The sequence below is a fragment of the Ceratotherium simum genome, chromosome 20 (assembly GCF_057802395.1).
Source record: "Ceratotherium simum simum isolate JZ-2026a chromosome 20, ASM5780239v1, whole genome shotgun sequence".
NCBI classification, from domain to species: Eukaryota; Metazoa; Chordata; class Mammalia; order Perissodactyla; family Rhinocerotidae; genus Ceratotherium; species Ceratotherium simum.
This window is the reverse complement of record NC_141919.1, coordinates 8,108,058-8,132,229: the sequence shown is the minus strand read 5'-3', so window position 1 is coordinate 8,132,229 and position 24,172 is coordinate 8,108,058. Positions and strand designations below refer to the sequence as shown.

Sequence of the window (24,172 nt, the reverse complement as noted above, 5' to 3'; positions counted from 1 at the left end):
CACGCCTTCTGCAGTAAAACAAGCTGAATGTAACTTCAACGTTCTCTGATGACTGAAGGTTAGTCTAATAAGCAACTGCGGTCCTCCAGAGGAGCAGGTGTAGATGGTCTGAGACATAGAAACAAACACACATTGACTCCAGCAGCGGCCCCAAAATCTGCCATCATTCAAAAAAATCCATCAGTTGTATTTTAGGAGTTTACTTCTTTTTCATATAAACACAATGAATGTGTGTCAAATACACACACACAGTGCAAAACTCACCTGTGACAGAACTGCCTTTAGCAGGTCCCAGACCACCCTTCAGAGTCAATGTAGTTTGGATCACTTTCACCCCCTCAGGGGGCGAGGGAACCACAGGGAGGAAGTGGAAGAGAACTAATGTTTGGTGGGTACTTACTTACTATGTGCCCCAAACTTTCTCATTTCATTTCTTAACTATCCTGTGAGGGAAGAAATATTTTTCTCGTTTTACAGATAAGACCGAGCCCCAGAGAGATTAAATAACTTGCCCAAGGCCACAGAGCTAAAAAGGGACAAAGTATGGATTTGAACCAAGCTTGCTTTGGTCCCAGGCCTGCGTCTTCACTCTACACAATGCTGCCCCAGAGAGCAGAGTCACTGGGTCTTGATCCCTACTTTTCTACTCGATTGTCATACCAGCAGCTATCTTTTGCTGTATAACAAATCACTCCAGAACTTAGTGGCTTAAAACAACAAACATTTTATTTGCTCACAATTCTGCAGTCTGGGCTTAGCTGGGTGACTCTTCTGTTGATCTTGCCAATGGTCACTCATGTGGACTCATCCAGTTGGTAGGTCAGCAGGGGCCTGGGCTTCGCTGGGACCCTGGGACAGCTGGGCTTTTCTCTCAGAGCCTCCCCCTCTTATGTGGCTTCTCCTATGGCTTCTCCACGTAGCTCTGGCAGGGTAACAAAATTCTTATAAGGTAGAGCAGGGTTCCTGAGAGCACAAAAGCAGAACTTAAGGCTTAGATCAAGAACTGATACAGCAGCACTCTGCTACCTCCAGTTAGTTAAAATAAGTCACAGTCTCAGCTCAGGTTCAAAGAGAGACGACCACACAAGGGCAAATACTGGAAGATGTGGACCATTGGGGACCAGCAATGTGACAGTGGTCACCATAATCTTCTTCAGCATTGGCACCACCAACTCTAAAGGCTCCTGTTTCTTCTGTTCCCAACACTTTTCTTATGTCCAGTTTTTCTCTCTTCTCATGTTCGCTTCTCCACTTTCTCCTACCATTTCTCAGCTTTTATGCATTGTAACTGGCCTTCCTTAGCCAGCCACAAATAAAGGATTCCTTTCCTTCAGATCAGTGAACTGACCAATCACATCATGTCAACTCTATTCTTCAGGTCGACAGTCTTTGCAGCTAAACAGAGATTTCTTTGATTGGGTTGTTGTTTTGTTTTGTTTTGCTTTTATATCTGGGTTCACAGCTGGAAGTCTAGTTTAAAGGGAAATAAGACACTGCATCAAGAAGCAACTTAAGTGAATACATTTAAATGCTTTGCCCTTATAAATAAAATCTAGAATCTGTGATACCTCTCTCTAATTTTACCTGCAAGAAGGCAAGATGTCCAGTTCAATGGCCAAATCAACATATAGACATGTACTGTATCTTACAGGCTTTAAATTCCTTTAGCAGTCATTCACCAGGGCAGAGAAGAAAGAGAGGCCTGCAGCAATCAGATAATTCCAGCATTACATTCCAGCAGGTTGCCTCTTACACGTGGCTAAAATGAGATCAGATTCAACTTCCACTGAATCATTCAACCTGTCTGATCACTGCTTTCTGCTGTCAGGAGAGATACAAGAGCACCAAGAATTAGCCAGGGCTGAGAGAACCAGGTGTACAGATGACCACCAGCATGAGGAGGGCAAGGAAGTGAGAAAAAAATTTATAAACAGCCAAGGTAAAGATCCTTGCAGAAAGGGATCATGAGTTTCCATTTGAAATACTAATAAATTAAAATGAAAGTTGAAATGGGGACTACCCTTCAAGAGTTTCTAAATCCACTCACTGACAATGTATATTACTGTTTCTTTTATTCTGTTCCCTGAGGCCAATTATTGGAGCCTTGATTGTTGGATTATATCTCAATGAGACATTTAGGTGCAAAAATGTAAGGGAATTAAATTCAATATGGCTATTTACATATCTAAATTGCTCAAGTGAAGGAGGCAACTGACATAAAATGTCTTTGTTATTATTTTAGACCAATTCATTGACTCTGATCTGTGCTTTATAGTCACAAACATCAAAAGTTGATTGAAAATGTACATAAATTCATACATAAATGAATTATACATAAATTCATCACAATCCTCAAAATGATTTACACAAAATCCAATTAACATTCCGTGAAAATTTTGGAGATATGACTAGCTTCTGATGTTCTCAAGAAGAAAAAACTGATAAGTTCATCAAAGAAATTTTTGAATGAAGAATATGAGATGGGACTAGCCACACTAGATATTTAAATATATTGTAAGGCTATGAGAATTAAAATAAGACAAATAACACAGAACAGATAGTCCAGAAATTGACTTTGTTCTATATAAGAATTTGCTGGAAAATAAAAGTGACATTACCAGAAAGGAAGAACTACTCATTAACTTGTGCAGGAATAACTGGGTAAGAATTTAAGGGAAATAAAATTAATTTAGACCCATCTCTCATAGTGCATAACAAAACAAATCCAAGATACATTAAAAGTTAAATATTTTCAAAATATCCTTTTCCAAATGCCCACTCAAACAAGGTATTAGATCTGTGATTTTAAAACCAAGGATGACTTCCCAAGTTTAAAATCCTCTTAAGAAATCGTAAGGCAAAAGACCAACTGCTCAGATTACATAAAATTTACAACTTCTATTTGTGGCGGGGGGAGGACGGGGGAGTAGCACAAGCAATTTTTTAAAAAACCCAGCAGATTGGGAAACTTACATTCAGAAAATAGGGCAAAAAGTTAGTATCTTTCGAAAATGCATTATTTTTACTACTATAACAAGAGAGAATATTTTCATATTTATTATTTGTTGACGATTTTTTTCTGTCCATGGCCTTCGTTCAGGGCAGCAGAATTAATCTTCCTAAAACCCCGTTTCCCTATGACATTTTCTTGTTACAGGAGTATAGTGTAGAAATTAATCATCAAAAACGTCATTAAAATGGAGTTAGGAGGCCAAAAGGGGGAGCTCTCACAACCTACCTCATAGCAGAGCACAACAGAAAGAAGACAGACTTCTTTTTCTTGACCAGCAAGAAGCTCAGTCAATGAGAGACTATCACAACTCAGCCAATGAAGAGCCACTGCACTTCAAACTCTCAATCCCTCTAATGGACTCACTGTTTACTATAGCCCTCCCAACTTCCTCAGCCCCTCTATAAAAGAGTTTCTCCTCACTTTGCTGCTAGGGACTTGTATATGGCTTGCGATGGCTGCAGACCCTGAATTGCAATTTTTTGCCGATCCTGAATAAATCCACTTTTCCTGGAGAAATCACTGGCTGTCATTTGTTTAAGGTCAACAATAGCAATTCTCTGTCGCTAGCAATTCTCTGTCGCTTGCCATTCTCTAATCTCGGTCATTTCAGTACAACCTTCATATACTCACCATATCCATATACCGTATGTGCCCAATATTTATTTAATAATTTTCTTTAAATCAACTCTGTTTTACTTAAATAAATTTACCTTTCTTCTAACCAATAACTTCTGTGAAATCGGAAGTTTTAAGTAAATGAAATTAAAATATATAACACAAATTTTAAAACATGAATGCCTACCACAGATAATCACCTGTGCTGACTGTGATGGTTAATTTTAATGTGTCAACTTGGCTAGGCTACGGTGCCCCATTGTTTGGTCAAACACCAGTCAATGTTGCAGTTCTGGTGTTTTTTAGATGCAATTACCATTTCAATCAGTCGACTGTGAGTAAAGCAGGTGACTCTCCACAGTGTGTGGGCCTCATCCAATCAGTTGAAGGACCTGAGAGAAAAGACTGAGGTCCTCTGAAGAGGAAGAAGTTCTGCCTCCAGACTGCCTTCACATTCAAGACTGCAGCATCAACTCCTGCCAGAATTTCCAGGCTGCTGGCCTGACTGCAGATTCTGAACTTGCCAGCTTCCACAATCACAGGAGCCAATTCCTTGAAATAAATCCCCACTCCTACCCCTCTGTCTGTCTGTCTGTCTCTCTGTCTCTGTGTGTGTGTGTCTCTGTGTGTGCGTGTGTATGTATACGCATCCTATCCTATTGGTTCTGTTTCTCTGGAGAACCCCAATACCCTTACCAGCCTTTGGGAACACTGACTTTCCAAATCACATTCAAATGTCTCAGTCTGAACGCCAATGCCCACCTTAACCTGGCTCCTCCCTCCTCTTCCAAGTTCACTGCCTGTGATGTTCCAGTGCACACTCTGCTTTACTCCATCTGGTCACCTCACACCTTGTTTGTGCTCTGCAGTCTGATGAAAATGCCTTGGTTTGCCAGACCTCCCCAGTTCCTGCCTTCAGGCCTGGATCAATTACCACATGAGGAGCTAAGGAAGAAATAAAAGGTGGAATAAGATTCTGACATTTAGAAATACGTAAAACCAGCTTTGGAAAGGAACATTTCATCTCATGTGCCAATTCTTACTAATTGGTGGCGGCTACTTGGAATATGTTAAGAAGGCTTCTGAGGCTCTGTCTGAAATAATGCAGTAATCTATTACTGAAGTCTGACAGCAGAAGGGTGATAAGGGATCAGAGTGGTAATAAACAGTACAGATTTGCCACCTCTGGCGTGGTTATTAAGGAAACGAGCCAGGAGTATTTTCCTGAGCCCTTTCCAATTCCTACTCAAACCAGGTATTAGATCTATGAACCTTTTTAAATATGAATTTACATTCCAGTCATTTCTCAGATTTACATATGTAGGGAAAGTCAACCCAGAGCATTCAAACAAAGGTAGAAAGTGAGTGGGGACACGAATATCCCAGCACGCCCACTTAGCTAGTCCTCAGCCAAGCCGCCCAGCACCTGACACCGGGACATCCTTACAAATACATGTGGGGAATCACTAGGTATGAAAATGCTCTTGGGGAACAAAGGTTGCATCGGTCCTTCCCTCACATCCCTGCCTTCTCATCCCCAGGTTGCTGGAATGAGAACAGAAGCAACTCTGCAGCCCACCAAGGTCAGAGTTTGCCCTGTTGATACAGATTTTCCTGAAAATCAACCCAAAATTGTCCTGATAGGAAATCACCCTATGCCCGGTTTTCAATGGTTCTTTCCCATATTCTTTAAGGGTAGGGGTGCGGGGAGCATGATTATTTATACAGGTGGATTAGGTTACTTTCATTCTTTCTGAACTTGGGCACTTCTTTCCAACAAGACAGTGTGATAAGCAGTGAAGATACAAAGAGAAATGATATTTGGTCTGTGCTTTCAAGGAGCTCAGAGCTTAACGGATAGTCAAAGAATATATAGAAACATATCGTAGACCAGGGTCAGCACACTTTTCCTATGACAGGCCAGACCGTAAATGTCTTCAGCTCTGCGGGTCATGTGTTCTCTGCTGCAACTACTCAACTCTGCTGCTGTAGCACAAAAGCAGCGTGGACAGCACTCACGTGGATGGGCGGGGCTGCCTTCCAGTAAGAATTCACTCACAGAAAAAGGCTGCTGGCTGGATTTGGCCTATAGTTTGCTGATCCCTGATTTAGACTCTATTAGACACATTAAGACCTGAGAGGAGCATCTCTCAGAGGAAGAGGTAAAAAAAAAAATGGGTGGATCAGTCTTTGGTTAGTGTGGTCACTTGAATAATCAGAACCTTATTCCTTGCTGGTGATTTTTTTAATTTACTAAAACTCCAAATAAGATCTATAGCATCTCTTGTGAATATATGAAGAAATAAAGCAGTTACATTTAATCATACAATGGCTTTATTCATTTAAAAATATTCTTAATACAAGATTTGCCACAGTCATAATTCATTCAATGAGGAACAATTGCCAAATGTGAAAATGATGTTGTAGAAATCCACAGGGCAGAGTGGAGAAAGCACTAGAGGGAAATAAGAAAAGTCTCATACAACCTGGGCAGTGCAAATGTGTCCGTGTCATGCATAGAGTTCTTAATTTTCAAATCATCATGGAATATTCTGGAAAACCACCCTCACTCCATAACCTCAACAAAGGCTCTCTTTCTCATTCATGTTCCCTCTAGTAACTAGAAATTTATTGAGCAGTAGGGCAAATAAAGAAGTCTGGAAAATTTGATGGAAAACCAGAAAGCACTACTTTAATATTAGGTACACTGATGTTCTAACGAAATCCTGGCCTTACAAAAAGAACTTGATGCTGGCCCTGATATCAGTTCCCCTATGTTGAATCCAGCATATATGGGGTTAAAAACTAAAAAGCCCTTATTCCCCTTCCCTGCTTCTCTAAGGTCCATTCACATGTAGATATTGATTGTTTTAGCCTTTGAATCCCTGAATTCCACAAGGCAAATGGAGGTAATAAATCATTATGCACTGAAGTTCTGGCTAATTACCAGTTTGAGTAATTGAGGTTTGTTACAGGGAAACTGATATCCAAAAGTTATCAAGAAGCTGAAGCCCCCCAACTCCTTGGCTCCCTGGTGCCAATTCTACATCACACGGAGACAAACAAATGGAGGACACCCGTAGCTTCCTTTATCTTGGCCAAAGGCAGGCTAATGCAAAAACATTGAACTGCAAAGCCACAGCTCCCCCTCCTCCATCTAAAACCTAGCGGTTAAGTGCACACCCTCCGCTGCTGGCGGCCCGGGTTCGGATGCCGGGTGTGCACCGACACACTGCTTCTCTGGCCATGCTGAGGCCGCGTCCCACATACAGCAACTCTATAGAGGGATGTGCAGCTATGACATACAACTATCTACTGGGGCTTTGGGGGAAATAAATAAATAAAACTATAAAAATAAATAAATAAAACCTTGTAAACTTTGTAATCATTAATTGGCGGCAGTTTCCTTCCTCTCTCTAGGGCCCAATTTTGCATGGCATGGGAAGATTGATCTATGGGGCCCTAAATCTCCTGCTGTAGATAGAGATAACAGCTGGCCTGGTGCCAGAAGGTCTGGGACCCATACAATACTCCTACTCAGCAAATAATCACAGTCACGAAAAGTACATTCTTTCCCACAGACTTTCCTTTAAAAATCCCAACTCCTAATGCCTCAGGAGGACTGTGGGTCTTGGGGCACGAGCCCACCGCAGCCCCATTTTGCTGGCAAAATTAAACCATTTTTCTTTTCCTCGATCCCAGGTCACTGTGTTCATTGATTCGGCTACAGTGACAGGGTCCCAGGTTTTTCCAGCTACAAACTTGTTTCTGAAAAGTTGATTTGAGAGGTCTATTAAAACACAAAGGCTTTGGGTAGATAGTGCCACTGTCTCAGCTTGTATGACAGAGCAACATATCTCTCAAAGTCCACTGCACCAAGCCTCATGATATCATTAAACTTCACAGTGTCCTAGAGGTTAGGGAGAAAAGTACTAAGTTTTATTGTGAAACCAAATTCCAGACCGATTCAGCTACAGTCAGCAGCACAACCATTGCCATCATACTCAAAATTCAGTTCTAGAGGCGACAACATAAGCAAAACGGAGGACCTGGCCATCTGGCAGTTCACTTCCACATCACCGATGCCCCTACTTGAAACCGGCAAACAGTTAGCCCTTGATGATTAAGCAGCTAGTAACTATGGGGGATCAGAATTGGCCACCTCAAAATATGTCTCTGCCTGAAAGACAGTTTGGCCCCCACCCCCACTAACTGACCAAAAGAATTTGGGATGGGAGGCCTGTCCCCAGAACAGGCCATCACCATACACATCCCCAGGTACTTGGAGGGTCCTTGCTAAGCCCATTCTTAGTTCTGTTACCATTTTAAGAGACATTTACATTTGGAAAGGAAATCTCCATTTGTAAAGGTACATTCTTCCCTGTACCAGGAAGAAGCGGGGGACGGCCTTACCTAGAAACTTATCAAAAGGGAAAGCGAGGACTTAAATCTGCATGATAAACTTACCCAATGTTAACTGTACTGTTTAGGCAATATGCTATCTGACTCCCACTAGGTTCCTATAGGTAACATCTCCCTGGAACCTGAGTCACCATGGTAATGGGTGTTTGAGCTATTTTTTTTCAGGAATTGAACTCCTTGTCCACTTCAGACTGGATTGAGACCACCAACTCATCAATTGGACCCAAGCAGACATGTGTCCAATAAGCGATCTTTTGACGGCAAGAGGTAAAACTCCACCCTCAGGGCATGATAATGCCACCATTCTGTGAACACGCATCCTACGAAGAGGCATGAAGACTGACTACGCTTGAGCAGATCATCAATTACCTCATCTCTCCTCACCCAGTCATTTCAGACCACCTTTACCCCACCCCATAAATATCCCTGAGTCCCTATCTTCGGGAAAGCTGATTTGGGATTTATTCTCCCATTTCCACACTCGGCTGCCTTGTGATTAATAAACCCTCTCTCTCTCTCTGCAATCTCATCATCTCTGTGATTGGCTTTCTGGGCGGTGCGCAAAAATGGACCTGGTGCCATAAGAGACTCTATCCCCAATACAATCATGTGCCTCATAATAAAATTTTGGTCAACAACAGATCACATGTATGATGGTAGTCCCATAAGACTAGTACCATAGAGCCTAGGTATGTAGGAGGCTATAGCATCTAGGTTTGCGTAAGTACACTCTATGATATTCGCACAACGACGAAATTGCCTAAGGACTCATTTCTCAAAACGTATCCCCGTCATTAAGTGACGCACACCTGTATGGATTTTAGTCTTGTGAATGCTGAATAAAGAATTATTCATTTTAATTATTTGTCAGCCTCTCTGAATGAAGATGGTAAAGGCTGACTGAAGCAAAAAACTAAAATTCGCTATTGAATATTCACAAAACTGAGTAAGTGTAGCAGAACTTTAAATTCTATATCTGGGTTCATGTAAGGCAAAAACATTCCATAGGAAAGATGGATTTGAGGATGTATACGATCCTGAGTGTAAATGTCTGGGGACAGGCAGAAATTCCAGGCAGCGTTTCAGACTTTCAAGGCAACAGAATTGGTGAGACCCAAGTCAGGTTCTCCAAACAGTAGGAAGAACTCAGGTACTATCTGGAGTACAGATGGAACAAGCAGAAAATTTAAGGTAAATATATGATATGGTGAAAGGGTGGAGTTGGAAAACAGGATGGCAGGCAGGGCAGAGGGACCTAGAGGGCCCAGGAGGGGTGGAGAGATCTGCCAGGCTGGTGGATGGGGGAGGGGCTGTGGGCACACCTCTTCATGCTGTCCCCTTCCCCACCCTCTGAAACCCTTTGTGACTCTTCAATACTCTGTGATGCAGGCCTGGGACTAGAGTCAGGCACCTGCACTCTCAGAGCTCAGTTGCCTTAGGCAGTCTTGCGATTCAGACAATGGAGTTCAGTCAATGGAACATTCTCTCATTTCTGAATAGCCCTATTGAGTCCTGTCTGAGCTTTGGCTCAACATTCTTGGATACTGACTCCAACCTCACCTTCGTGTGTGGGTTGGCGTTGCTCATTCTGTTTCTGTGCTGCCTGGTGGGGATTCCAACTTTACCAAACTTCTGGAAAACCAAAGACAGCAAAAAGGTAAGGAACCCTGAGCAAGCCCCCAACAGGGACTCTTTATTGTTGTTTGCATGTCTACTGCCACATTTTAAAATGAGTTTGGTTGGCTCAGAGAGACACCCAAGATGGAAAGTCTGAGTAGAGGGTAGAAATCATCCTTCCAGGGGAATGAGCCAGGCAGGGCTGGGGATTCAGCTGGGACTGTTTCACTTTGAAGCTCACAGACCACCTGGGTGTGGTGGAGGATTCTGGGATAAAATCCCAGACTCAGTGATTCTGCAGTCCTGGATTGGGTTATTTAGAGAGTTTGGGATCTCTGCAGGAGAAGACAGTTCCCAGCACTTGATCATGAGTGACAGTCCCACGTCAGGCATCACTTGACCAAAACTTCCTTCATGTTGGGCAGATCAGGAGAGCAGGGCTGAGCCTCTGAGCAGAGGCTGGAGCCCAAGCTCTGTCCCAGGATACAGGGTCCTATCTGAGGGGGCACAGATGGGACTGCTGATCTCAGATGCTACACCCTCCTTGAGCAGAGGACTTCTGACTGAGAATATCAAGTGTGGACCTCATAGACAAAAATGCTTCTTTGAGTTTTCCAACAAAAGAAAAACTGAAAATATTTTATCACCTTTAAAAATTAATTAAAGGAGGGAACACAAAGTTCTATTAATTAAAATAGAGAGTAATATTATTCTTGGATACCTCTAGGAGTTTCCTAGAGTTCAGAGAAGGGAGAGAAATGAGCCCCAGCCCCTCATTCTTTTCTTTTTGTTCTCAGCGTCAGGGCAGAGCCAAGAGGAGAAGGAAAGGCGGAACATCGAGAGGTAAAGTTCTGCCTGTTCCACCTGAGCTCTCCAAGGGTGACCCTTCCTGTCCTTTCCATGAGGTCCCAGGTCCATGATCTCTGAAGATGTCAGTTGCTAGATACCCTCCCTCTCAGAAAACAGGGCCCTCAGAGGAGAGGTTCATGGGAAGGCAGTCAGAACCCTGAGACACTTCTCAGATTCCTGTTCTGCCCGCCTCTGGGCATGAAGCAGTGATGGACCTGGGCAATGGGTGTTGCCTAATAGGTGGCCATGTGAGACGTCGAGAGTCAGAACTTCTGTCTCCTGACCTTGTGAAAGTACTTTGACTTCCTGGATGATCAGATTCCTCTTTGAGGTAACCATTGACCTGAGTTCCTCACATGGTGGTTTTGAGTATTACATGAAATAATGTATGTGAATGTACTTTACAAATGAAGCAACATACACATATGAACCATGTTAATATCATCACCGATGATTTGACCTCATCTATTGATTCTCCGGGCTTTCAGAGTCTAATATCCCAAGGGTCTCCTATAAAGGGACTCCTGTCTAACACCCATGCTTCTCCCTACTCCCTCCAAAACCCACTGTTCTGGTTTCCCAGGTTGGAGATATTACGAGAGGGAAACAGAGGAGGAAAGGAAGCTGATTGCTATTCTGAAAAGGTAACTAGTCTTTCTCTTTCTTTCCTGATCCCTCTTTAGCATGTTCTATGCAATTCCAGGGATTCAGTGCAGCCTGCCCTAGTCATGGGAGGGGGTAACCATAGGAACAGGTATGTGAATGAAGGCCTTGGGGTGAGGGTTCTTGAGTGTATTGTGAAGTCATGGATGTGGGACAATGTGAAGGGGCAGCAGGCTTCAAGTGGCCCCTTCCCTGCCAGACCAGTAGATCCTCCTTTCCTTCTTCTGGTCCTGGCTGCAGCTTTGTACCTCCTGTCTCTCACAGCCCCCTGGGCCAGCATCATAATACCGCCCACATTCGTCAACTGTTATGTCCAGACTCCTCCTGTGAGGTGTGTAACAGCACAACTGCAGAGGTCAATCGGCTGCTATTCCTGGAGGACCTAGAAGACGATACTCTCTCTGTGTCTTCTTTGGCTTCCACAGCTTCTGTGACTGAGTCATTGTTCACTGTGTCCTCTGCCTTCTCAGAAGTCCCTCCAGGAAACCTAATACCAGCCACTCTGCCTGAGCCTTCCTCACCGCCCCCCTCCATTCTCTCACCTAATCCAATGACACCCTCAGCTGATTTTCTTTCACTCTCACCACCAGGTCACTCTCTGCCACCAGAGCCTTTTCTTCCGTTGGGGTCCAAATTCCTAGTGGACCATTCCCCACCCCAATCCCTTGCCTCTCCCCCTCTCCTACCACATGACACTCAGACAGCAGATCCTGTTCTCCAACCAGAGGCCACTTTGTCTCTGCATACCATCTTCTCTCTTGACCCCACTCTTTGCCAAGATATCAATTCTTTACCAGATTTGTCCCAGACAATGAATCCCACTGATTCACTGGCTTGTTATCACACACCACTAACCCTGACTGTTTCACCACCGCCAGACCGCCCTTTAACAACCACTAAATCTAAATCAATTTCCGCCTTATTGAAGCCTGTCCCGGAGAACTCATCTCCAGATAGCCCTGGTGAGTTGTCCACCTGTGTCCCAATAATCAGAGGCACTGACAATTCAAGCCTGTCAGTTTCAGAATTCTCCTCACGGCAAGCTCATGGCAAAGACTTGTTCCCTTCCACCTTGGCACAATGTGATTTTGATCAAGAGTTTCTTGCCCCCCATTCCTCAGAGGCCTCTTTTGGGGGAGACCCTGCCACCAACCTTGGAGAGCCTGGTAACCTCTCATTTCTCAGCCCCGATATCCTGGCACTCCTAGAGAGACAAGTCCAAAAGAGGAGTGATTTCCTGATACGGGAGGAAAAGGAAAAGAAAAGGGGTTCTTTTCCAAAAGAACTTAGGCCAGACTACCAACTAAATTCCTCAGAGAAAATGTTGGAGTCAATTGCTCATAAACACGACCCGGCAGTCTCTCTTCCTTTTTGGAGCAGCAAAGGCAAACCAAAAGAGCTGCACGTGCACCAGCAGCCCCCGTATCCTAAGACCCCAGAGGACCATTTACAGCAAAAACGTGTCCAGCTCTTCTGGGGTCTCCCATCTCTGCCCAGCGAGTCCTTGCCCTCTGCTGACCATGTCTCGGGTGACTGTTCCTCAATCATCATTCGCAATAGAATCTCGAATGCCCCCATGGACCAAGAACCACCAGTACTTCCCCATCCTCTACCTTTGTCCTTGCCTCAGATCCAGCCTCAATCCTTGCCTCAAACCCTGCCCCAATCCCAACCCCTACCTCTCACTCCGGTCCAGCCCCAGGCCCATTTTCAATCCTCACCCCCAATCGTACCATCTGGTCCTCTAGCCCAGACTGAGACCTATGGAGTGAGTTTCCATAGACCCCATAATGAATCAGAGTCTCTCACCTCATCTGAAATTCAACACCTGGAATGGAACGTATTGCAGAAGCAACAGGAAAGTTTGTGGGGTTTACCCTCTGTGGTCCACAGATCTCAGGAAGACTTTTGTCCTTCAGCTCCCAACTCTCCTTATCACCAGGGCTCCCAAGCCCATGTTTCAATATCCATCCTTCCTGGAGAGTTTCCTCTCAGTGAGGAGCTTCGAGGGAAACTAGATGATCACCTTCGAAAGCGGCTCATCCAACATCAGTGGGGCCTGCCCTGCAGGATCCATGACTCTCTGTCACTGATGATACCTCCGAGCAATTTTTCAGAGATACCTGAGTCAGAGAGTGATCGTGGACTCTCACGGGTCTCTGTGAACAAAAATCTAAATGTCAGATTGAGCCAACCCGAAAGCTTCCATGAAAGGAGCTCAGAACTGCTTCAGCTAGAGAAGGATGGGGGGAAGGATCAGCAACACAGCCCAGAGAATGGCCCAAAAGCTCATCTGCTGAGTGACCCAGAGAGGTCTTCAGATAAGGATCTGGGGTATGACTCTGAGAAAGACCTAGGTAGTCACATGGCGAGTCTGTCAGGGAAAAATTCAAGGGCCTCGGGGGGCAGTCTAGTTCAGAAACAACTTGAAAATGTCCTGAAAGTATATTTGAGTAAGAAGTTTGAGGAAATCAATGAGGGTCGGGTTCCTGGGACTGTGCATAGTTCACAGCATGCTATCAAGCAGACATTGCTGCTTTCTGAAAAACCCCACACCCCAAAAAAACAGAGAAATTTGAAACCATCAGTGGGTGGGAACTACACCCTGGATACTTTCCAGGAGCTTTCCTTCATTGATTCCAGTGCACGGCAGATGCTGGAAGCCCATATTAAAAAGTTTCATATGAGAATGCTGTGGGGCCTTCCCTGCAGGGTCCTTGAATCCATACGGATCTCTCAATTGGAAGACGCATCCCAGTCCTTATCCTGTTCCCACTTTCCCTCTTCAACCAACCTGATTTCTGAGCTGGACTCCAAATCTGGGGGCTTCAAGCCCCTTAGAGGAAGCTCTAAATTTGTTCATGAAGACAAAGTGGGAACAACAAATTCAGCCCCTGTCCGGGATCGTCCTGGCTCTGCCACCTCATCTGTGGGCAAGAAAGGACAGGGGTCCTCGAGACAATCACCCTCTGGTATCAACCAAGAGCTTGCAGAGGATGTTCAGAGAAGTAAGGGTGCCAAACAGACCCTTCTGCCTGTCACACACAGCATCACAGGCAAAGCAAGTCAGAGACAGACTCAACTAGGCAACAGATGCCCCCCAAGGCTGCCTGCACGGCAAGCTGGGGCCGGACATGAACCAAAGGAAAAGAGTGTGATTTCCAGGGATGGAGTAGAAACACGACAGGCCAAAAAGATGGAGAAGAAGTCAGAACCTCTCTCCGTGCTCAACGTGTCCAGGGAGATATTCAGGGCCAAGGAGCTCAATGCTCTTCAATCAAAAACTGGTGAAATCTTGACAACCAGCAAGCCAGGAAGCTCCCAAATGATAAATGTGAATGAGAGTAAAGTAGAAACTACTGGGACCACTGAAAGCCCCCCACCAAGAAGACCAGTTCCCAAATCATCAGACCTTAAAGAACAGCTGTTGAGTGAATTAAAGTTTAAACTGGAGAAGAGGGAGCAGAGGCAGGTGAGAGGCCAACCCACTGACAGGTCCCTTGCCTCAGAGAGCTTGACTGACAAGGCCTCACTGACTCATGCCCAGGGTGTCTCTAGCGGGGACGCAGGAGCTTCCCAGGTGCTGCATGTCCATTTGGAGAACAGAGGAATCGGTGTGGAGCAGCGGCAGGAGCCCTGGGTCCCTAAGCATGTCTTAAGGAGGTGCCAGGATAAGAATTTCCCACCAGCTGCAGAGAGAGTGAGCACTCCAGGCCCCAAAGCAGAAGAGTGTGGTGGAGGGGACGCAGGGTTGGGGACATCCCAACCTAGAAGGAAGAGTTTCCCTAATCAGGACATGGCATTAGAGGAGATGCTTGGGAGCAAGTCTTCCCAGACCCCATCAGAGAAGGGACAGCCTCCTCCTAAAACCTTCAGAAAAAAAATGAATGACCTTTTGCAATGGTTTAATCCTGGGATAAAATGCAAAAAGCAAGAAAATTCCCAGGAAAAGGGCAGCCCCATATCACCTGCGCAGAGCAGAGGCCTAGTTACAAGGAGAGCTGCCATGACTGAGACGACCACAGCTCAGAAGATCATGACAGATGCTGGGAAGTCCCCAGAGGAGAAACTGGGGCGTTGGCATGTGATAGATACCACCTGTCCTCGAGAGCCCCTTCCTGCCCTGAGGAAGTTTGGGAAAACTCAGCAGAAGGCAGAAGTGCAGGCCTGGGCAGAGTCCATCCAGGGCCATCCTTCCAGCTACAGGGCTCCCTCCTGTAAAGTGACAAACACCAAGTCCTGCTGCCAGGAAGCTCTCTCTGCCGGCCAGAGTTATCCAAGAGTTAGACGGAGCAGAGACAAGGACAGACACCTCCAGAAAGTTGTGGCCTTTAAGGACCAGCTATTGGATCAAAAGCATCCCTCATCTGTGCCTTGCAGGGAGCCTGTGCCCCATCCAGGCCCCACCTGTAGGCGTCAAGCCAACCAGGGACCTCCAGTTGTTCCCACCACTGCTGAAGGCACTGTGTTCAGAGATCTGTCTCTGCTGATTCAACAGAAAATGCTTCTCCAGAATTTCCAGAGAGGAAAATTTCCCACCCCAAAATAATTCCTTCCTTGTGGACAATATTGATTCTTCCCAATAAATGATTCTCTAATAATAGTGGTGTCTTTCCATGTGCTGTGTTGGGGGCATGGGTTTCAGGTAACTCAGAGTTTGTGCTTCAGGAAAGGAAGGAGTCAGTTCAGCTCTTACTAATTGCTTCCTTTGGCTTCTAAAAGGTCACCAGTCCCCTGGAGCTCTTGATGAGAGACAGGTATCACATGCCCCACAAAGCCCATTTCCTCCCTGGTGAGTTTGAGATGGACTCCGTCTCCTGCCTCTTAGCTTAGCCTTAATGAAAATGTAGAGCAGCCCACAGCTTCCCCTCACTGAATGCTTCTGCTCCCTTCAGAGCAGTAGGGAAGACAGGTCTTCTACATCTGAAGAGGGTCAAGGACAGGTACATTTCTCAGAAAATAACAGTGAGGAAGAAACAGTGGCTTCATCATGATTTAGAAGTCACTGACCAGAGGATCCCACAGGTGGATGAACCCTGAATGGGAGTGTTTGGGGGGGTACTGCTACAGTGGATCCTGGGCTGGTGGGGAGGAACTAGGAACAGCATAGATGCTACTTAAGAATCTGTCACGTGAGTCATGGTAATGTGTTGGGGAAGCATACTTTAGACTTGACACTGAGGTTTCCCTACTGGAAAGGCAGCTGGGAGAAGTGGTTCCCCTCCCTGAGTATTTCTTCAGACTGCCAACAGATGACATTTTGTTACAGAACAAAAGCATCACTGAGCTATCAGTGGTAGGAATGCTGCCCAGGCAGCCATCTACCTCCCAGGGAAAAATGAAGCTGAGAACAAGGAAAAGATGCTTTAGAGGGAGTGGGGAGGGAAGGAAAAATGAAGAGGGGAAAGAATGGCCTTGCTGGTGGAACAAAGCATTATGCCTCATCCCCATATTGTGACCCTGTCCTGCTCCCCCTCTTCTTCAAACTGATCCAGGCACTACCTCCATGAAGCTGATTTGAGCACTGCACAGCACACTGATGCCTTATACCAAAAAGGTACCAGGCTGTTCTTTGAGTACTAAACAATATCTGCAGGGATGTTGTCAGGCATGGCATCACCCTCTTAATGGAGGGTGATCTTGACGCCTTCCTTCTATCCATGCTTGAAGGAAATACACAGGATCTTGCCCTTGGTGTGTAAGGTTCCCCTATCAACATGGTGGTGCCATCTTTGATATCCACGGCCTTGGTGGAGCCATGGTAGGTCTCTCCCAGAACACCTGCAGCTCAGGAAGCAGAGGTGAGTCTTAGACTATGCAGCAGGTTGCAGATACTTGGGGGGCTCACCACAGACTGCACACTTACCCACCCTTACAGTAGGGGTCTGGAGGGAAGGCAACTGCACTTATACAGACTGGGACTCAAACATGGGGTGAGTGTCCTAGAGGGCACTTGAGGTAGTTATTCCAGAAAGACTTGTGAATGCTGAGTGCTAAAAAACAAAACAAAACCGATATCTACCATAGCCCTTTCTCACTCGCACATTTATATTTTCTTGTCCAGAGTTACGCCATTAACCCTAAAATGTCTGAAGCTTAGGGTCAAAGAATGCAGATTTGGTTGAGGCCCTGGGAGGGACAAAAGATGGGAAGGGGCCCAGGGCAGAGAACCTGAAGAGGTGAGGAGGCCATGGAGCTCTCTAACATCCATATGCATGGACCAGCCAGTAGCCCAGTTTCTACATCGTCTTATCTTTTACTTCCATTCCAGTGCAGTTACTGCCGCACACTCCAGAGCTTATTACCAGGAACGCTTCTGCCATCTGGATTAACACAATCTGAGATTCCACCCTCTGGCCTCATCCATGATTCTCCCGGTTTATATGACCCTTGTTAATTTTTCAACTCCAGGCCATTCATTTTTCCAATTACTCCTCGTCTATCCACCAAGCTCTAGTCTTCATTTCCCCCCTCTCCAAGGTAGACTTGATGGTCAACCAGGTAACCAACATTTAAAAAGCTCCACTACAAACGGGCCCCATCCAATCCTCTTTAATCCTTCCTGTCTGGAAAAATCCCATCTCTCTGCCTTTTCCAGGAACGGCTTCCTATAAGTAACTGATCACTATTGAAGTAAATCTCACAATCAAGTCCACTGGTGCCATGATAACTTGAGCCCCAGCACTACCTGGAAATCATTCATTCATTCCACAAATAATTATCCCATGCTTACTAACACGTGAACAAAGCAAATGGAACTTAGGTCACTGGTTCCTTAGTTTATTCTCTCTGATGCTACCCAGTTATTTCAAATCTCCTTCACTTTCCTCAAACTCAGGCCATCTCCACTTGCTCAGCAGGTGTGCTGGACCACCGTTCATAGAGGAGCTAGAAGCCATGAGATGGGAAACTTCCATCAAAACTTTCACGAAAACACTTTCCCATTCCTCCTTTCCTTCTTTCCTGTTATATGAAAAGAGGTTTCTTCCTAACCTCAAAGGAATTGCACTTCCTGAAAAGTCCTTATTGAGAGACCTAAACCCTCATCTTGATGGACTGAGCCCCCCTTGCCAGGCATCCTCTCATCCCCTCCCTCTCCTTATGAGGCACCCAACTTCTTTTATTTTTTTAAGCTGTCTATCACAGAAACGTTTAAACACGCACAAGAGCAGTGTGACTTCCCACATACCCCTCACTCAGCTTTCACAGATGTCATCTGGCACGTGTGATACGGCCCATCTCCCACACTGTGGTTAAAGGGCAAAAGCTCATTGGATCATCCTGCCATCCGTCTCCCAGACGTATGCTATGTGCCGCTGTCACAGCTCTCATACTTCTTTGATATTTACCACCTGTGGAGCACACTGATCCACAGCAGATGGACACAGCATCGGTGATGAAAAGCATTGAGCTTTAGAGGCTTTGGCCATCAGTTCTGCTCTGCCCTGTAGTCAAGCCTGAGGAGTCATCTGAGTGGATTCCTCCCTCAACCCCACACAGAAAGTAATCTTACTGAGCAAATGCAGTGGGGTGGTGCAGTCCCTTAATCACACAGTAACTACAGCAAGCAAAGAGTATAGAAGTAGAAGACCGTACATGTTGATAAGGACTTGTCATCACTATGTAAGAGTTTTCAAATATTTAGAAGAAAATCTTTTCTTGTCATACGTTTACAGTGAGCTATTGTGTTTTGAGTTAAACACAGTAGATCAAACACACTTGTTTATCTCCTCTCCTTCGCAAAATGCCACTAAAAGTAAAAGATTAGATGAAAAGATGCTCAACATCATTAGGCACCAGGGAAATGCAAATCAAAACCACTAGGAGATAGCACTTCACACACATAAGGATGGCTAGAATCAAAAAGTCAGATAATAACAAGTGTTGGTGAGAATGTGGAGAAACTGGAACCTTCATACACTGCTGGTGGGAATGAAAAATGGTGCAGCTATTTTGGAAAATGGTCTGGCAGTTGCTCAAAAGCTAAACATGGAGTTACCATATGACCTAGAAACTCTGCTTCTAAGTATATATATGTTCAAGAAAAATGAAAACATATGTCTACACAAAAACTTGTACACAAATGTCCATAGCAGTATTATTTATTTTAGTCAAAAGGTGGAAACAATCTAAACGGCCATGAACTGATGATTGGGTCAATAAAATAAGGTCTATCCACACAACATAATATTTTTTTTGCAATAAAAAGTACTGATACATGCTACAACATGGATGAATCTTGAAAACATTATGCTAAGTTAAAGAAGCCAGTCACAACCACATAAGATTGCATTCATATGAAATGTCCAGAATAGGGAAATCTAGAGAGATATAAAGGTAGATTAGTAGTTGCTTAGGGCTAGGGGGATGAGAGGAGGGAGGGATGATAGCTAAAGGTTATGACGTTTCCTTTTTTTTTGGTGAGGAAGATTAGCCCTGAGCTGACATCTATTACCAGTCTTTCTCTATTTTGTATGTGGGTCGCCACCACAGCATGGCTTGACAAGTGGTATAGGTCCGAACCTGTGAATCCCGGGCTGCCTAAGTGGGGCACACCAAACGTAAGCACTAAGCCATGGGGCCAGCCCCACGAGGTTTCTTTTTGAAATCATGAAAATGTTTTGAAATTTACTGTTGTGATGGTTACACATATCTGTGAATATACTAAAAATCACTGAATTATACACTTTGGGTGAATTGTATGGTATGTGAACTATATTTCAACAAAGCTGTTAAAACAAGTAAAGGATTTAAAAAGAATAAGCGCTTGAGGATGACAAGAAGGGGAGAAGATATGACAAAAGATGTCAACACATTTTTGGAAGATAGAAATCCACTGGAGGAGTTGTAACTGACTAGCAGGGCAGACAAAGTGCTGGCAAACCAATTCACAACTTAAAACTCCAGAAGATGAATGACCTGCTGGCACGAGATAAGAAAGAAATTAAGGGTTCCATGCTTTAAACATGTTGAATTTTTTTATTCTTTTTTCGTTTTATATTGTGTATAATTTTTAAAAACCTCTTCCTTTTTTTTTTCTTGCTGGGAGAGATTTGCCCTGAGCTAACACTTGTTGCCAATCTTCCTCTCACTTTTCTTTTTTTTCTTTCCTCCCCAAAGCCCTAGTACATAGTTGTATATTCTAGTTTTAAATCCTTCTAGTTTTTCTATGTGAGCCTCTACCACAGCATGGCTACTGACAGACAAGTGCTATGGTTCTGTGCCCAGGAACCAAACCCAGGCCGCCAAAGTGGAGTGTGCCAAACTTTAACCACTAGGCCATCAGGGCTGTCTCTAAAAATCTTTTTTTGGAGGGGGAGTGCTCTTTTCCAGTATTTTGTAAAACCCTGTTGAAATGTTAGCATCTTCAAATGCGCAAAGAGGATTCTGGGTTTCTTGCCTGGGACAGAACCTGAGACAACTGTTTTAAAGTTGGCATTGCACACTTCCGAGGTCTAGGTATGGTGGTGGTGGCAGCTGCGGGAGTCAAAGCCAGAAATCTTAAAGGTTAGGTAACATTCAGGACAAAGAGTCAATGATCCATTTTTGAAATGTACTTATTTGGAAATAAGTAAACTTGTAGAAAAGTTGCACGGATGATAAACAACCATATACCCTTTTTTTATCTAAATTTACTTGTTAATATGTTGACCCATTTGCGATCTCTCTCCTCTGTTTCTGTCTCCTTTCCTCCCTCCCTTCCTTTTCTCTCTATGAACACACACACATACACATATATGAAAAATATGTATACACTACTGAATATTTGAGAATACGTTTCATACATCACGCACTTTCTCCTTGAATATTTCATTAGATGATTCTTAAGAAAAAAATATTCTCTTACATACAACAGGTTATCCTCTTCAGTAAATTTAACATTGACGTAAAACTTTTTTTTTTTTTGTGAGGAAGATGGTCCCTGAGCTAACATCTGCCAATCCTCCTCTTTTTGCTGAGGAAGACTGGCCCTGGGCTAACATCCATGCCCATCTTCCTCCACTTCATATGGGTTGCCGCCACAGCATGGCTTGACAAGCGGTGCGGTTGGTGCGCGCCCGGGATCCGAACCGGTGAACCCCGGGCCGCTGCCGCAGCGGAGCACGCGCACTTAACTGCCTGTGCCTCCAGGCCAGCCTCGACATAAAACTTTTAACTAATCTCCCATTCATAGTCCATGTTTTTCAATTTATTGAGTAATGTCCTTTGTGGCTTTTTTTTAAGCCTCCTTTACAGGATTCAGTCTAGAATCACACACTGCATTTAGTTGTCGCGTGTCTCCAGTCTCCTTTAATCTGGATCAGTTTCTCAGCCTTTCTTTTTTGTGACAAGGCCACTTTTGAAGAATATGTTCAATGTGCCATTCTCATAACCCCTCCTCACCTGGAAATTTTTTGGTGGAGTTTATCTTGCTCAGACTTTAAAGGACGTTTTCATAATTGTGTCATAGGGACCTTAGGGGCAGTCAGGACCAGACTAAGTATTAAAAAAACAACGCCAGAGATTCAAAGATATGTAGAGGGATTTTTTCTGAACAGAGACACCTCCTGCAGTTGAGGGAGGGCACGTGAGAGGGGTGGGCTTGAAATGTCCCTTCCTTTTGGGTAGAGACGATGGTGAAACTGTGGATGCAGGAGAAGACAGGGAAAGAAAGGAGCTGCCGTTATTGGTAAACGCTCTCATGTGGGAGGGAAAGGTTGGGCATCTCTGGCCCAGACTGACTCATCAGAATCAGTGAGGGAATGCAGGCAGGCAAAGGGAGTTTCAAAATGACACAGGGCTTCATTGCAGCAGTTAAGCACTAAATAATGAAGCTGTAAGGGTTACAACTATTAAATGACTAGCTAGCATGGGGAGATGAAATAAATGCATATACACCATCAACAAAAATGACATTCTTGTTTAAAAAGGTATGGAGATGTTAATAGGAATTTTGGTGAAAAGATAGAAAGTAGAAGGGAAAAAAATCATAAAACCTTTAATGGAAGAAGTAACCAAAGGTGTGATTAAAACAACAACAACAAATAGTAACACTAAAAATAATTACAATTGTGCTCATTAGAAGTTATGCTAAAGAGAAGCCCACTCCCTAAACCAAGATGAGTTTGGTCCCGTGAGCTATGGTCCAGCACAACTGCTCTGTAAAACTAAGGAGAAATTTAAAATGTTGTGGGGAGAGAGGGGATTTGGCAGAGAGAAGAAAGAGGGAGCAGCAGGGTAAGACACTGTATGGGTGGAGGGGTCTAGGTTTGAAAACCTTAGGGGCTGAACAGCCTAAGGGAGATTTTGGGGAAAAAAAGAACTACTAAAGATTTTTAAGTTGTTTGCCATGGGTCCATGGGTGTGCCATGCCCTTGTCTCCCTCTTTCTCATGCTTTCTGTTTGTGGTTACAGGCTACTCTGCTCTCTCATCCTTTTTGGTGAAAGTGGATTCTTTTGAGGAGATATGGGGGTTGGGGCTGCTGCTGAGTATATTTCTGGTTTCATAAGGTAAAAACACATTATGTATGAGGGGAAGCTGTAGTTGAGGGCAGAGTAGATCCTGGGGGTATAAATCCCTGGGCATAGCAGACTTTCAAGGATGATGTGGGGTCCAAAGGGAGGTCACCAAGCAGTAAAAGGGTCTCAGGTAATATCTGGGTAAGAGGTGGAATGAACAGAAAATTTCACCAATTGAATTGACATGAGTAAAGCCACAATGGCCACTCCGTGACCCTCAGAAACCATTTGCACTGAAGGAATACAAAGCAGTTGCTTGTGATGGGAACTGGCCCTTCTCCCACAACACAAACTGCAATTGTTTATGTCTCAAGACTCGAGGAACATCGGGAACAGGCACAGACTGGCCATCTGTGTTGGCTCCGGACGATTACCCGGAGTCACAGTGCATGGACACACTAGATAACACTTAACATCTAAAGAAAAGAAACACCAGATGTTCCCATATGTGCCGTCGATGAAATCCTAAATAAAAACCCTTGCTTAGCATTGCCTGGGCAGGAGTCTCACCCGTGGAGGGGACGCCTTGCCCAGGATCCTTTCTCTCAACCGGCACTCCTCGCCTGGCTGTGCTGTTGGGACTTGCCCTGCTAAAGGCATGGTTGTTGTGAGTACCAGGTTTCATGTTACTTTCATTTTCCCATTCTTGTATTCTCATATATTACTGATTTTCTTTTTCTGTAGCTGTTTTAGCCTAATTTTGTATATCTCTATTAATAAACAATCATTGCTTACTTATTAGATATTTGCTCTGAGTGGTCCTTTGGGCAGGAAAGATGCTATTTTTTGACCGATCCGACCCCTTTTGCCTGGTTAAAACACCAATATATAGTAAATATATGGTATGGTGAATGGCTGGAGTTGGAAGGTAGGTTGGAGGTATCTAAATGGCCCTGGAGGGACAGACAGATCTGCGGGGCTGGATGGTGGGGGAAGGGTTGTGGGTTCATCTCTCCTGTGTTGTCCCCTCCCCTGCCTTCAAGAACCTTTGGTGTCTGTGTTAAAGATCTCTGATGTGGGCCTGGAACTCAAGTCTAGAATGTACTCTTAATGCCCAGCTGCCTGAGGCAGCAATGCACTTCTGATGATGTGGACCATCTTCTTTATCTGAGGAGCCTTACTGCACCATGGCTGAGCTCCAGCTCACCTTCCTAGGTATTCCCATCCTTGCCTTCCTGGGTGGGATGGTGCTCCTTCTCCTGTTGCTATGCTACCTAAAGAGGAATCCATGTTTACCAATATTTTGGAAACACAGACACATCAATCAGGTAAGTAAACCAGAGTCCCTCAGAGGTATTAAATTTTTCTTTACAAACAGGTGTGTTCAATGTTATCAATTCCCCCCAAGTACTGTTTTTGCTGCATCTCACTAATTTTGATAAGTTGTATTTTAATTTTCATTTAGTTTAAAATATTTTTTTTCTCGAGCCTTCTTCCTTAACCTATAGTAATGTGTTGTTTAATCTCCAAACATTTTGGGATTTCCAGCTATCT

General features: G+C 44.4%; 2 protein-coding genes across 9 annotated transcripts in view; one reads left to right on the top strand and one right to left on the bottom strand.

The window, feature by feature from the left end:
• Nucleotides 1-708: 708 nt before the first annotated feature.
• Nucleotides 709-24,172, bottom strand: part of LOC147914349 (uncharacterized) — a 65,915-nt gene continuing 42,451 nt past the window's right edge. For 7 of the 8 annotated variants that reach the window (XR_015555357.1, XR_015555358.1, XR_015555359.1 and 4 more), the window contains 3 exons: nt 12,989-13,338; nt 4,391-4,573; nt 709-1,821 (listed from right to left, as the gene is read on the bottom strand). The gene's annotated coding sequence lies outside the window, so the exon portion shown is untranslated. The remainder of the gene's footprint in view (nt 1,822-4,390; nt 4,574-12,988; nt 13,339-24,172) is intronic. The other variant, XR_015555354.1, reaches the window with a different exon arrangement.
• LOC147914350 (spermatogenesis-associated protein 31D4-like) lies at nt 9,446-15,825 on the top strand. The gene is made up of 4 exons (XM_087444410.1): nt 9,446-9,707; nt 10,465-10,510; nt 11,100-11,160; nt 11,444-15,825. The coding sequence occupies exons 1-4, from the start codon at nt 9,510-9,512 to the stop codon at nt 15,726-15,728; spliced, it is 4,590 nt and encodes a 1,529-aa protein (XP_087300536.1). The 5' UTR covers nt 9,446-9,509; the 3' UTR covers nt 15,729-15,825.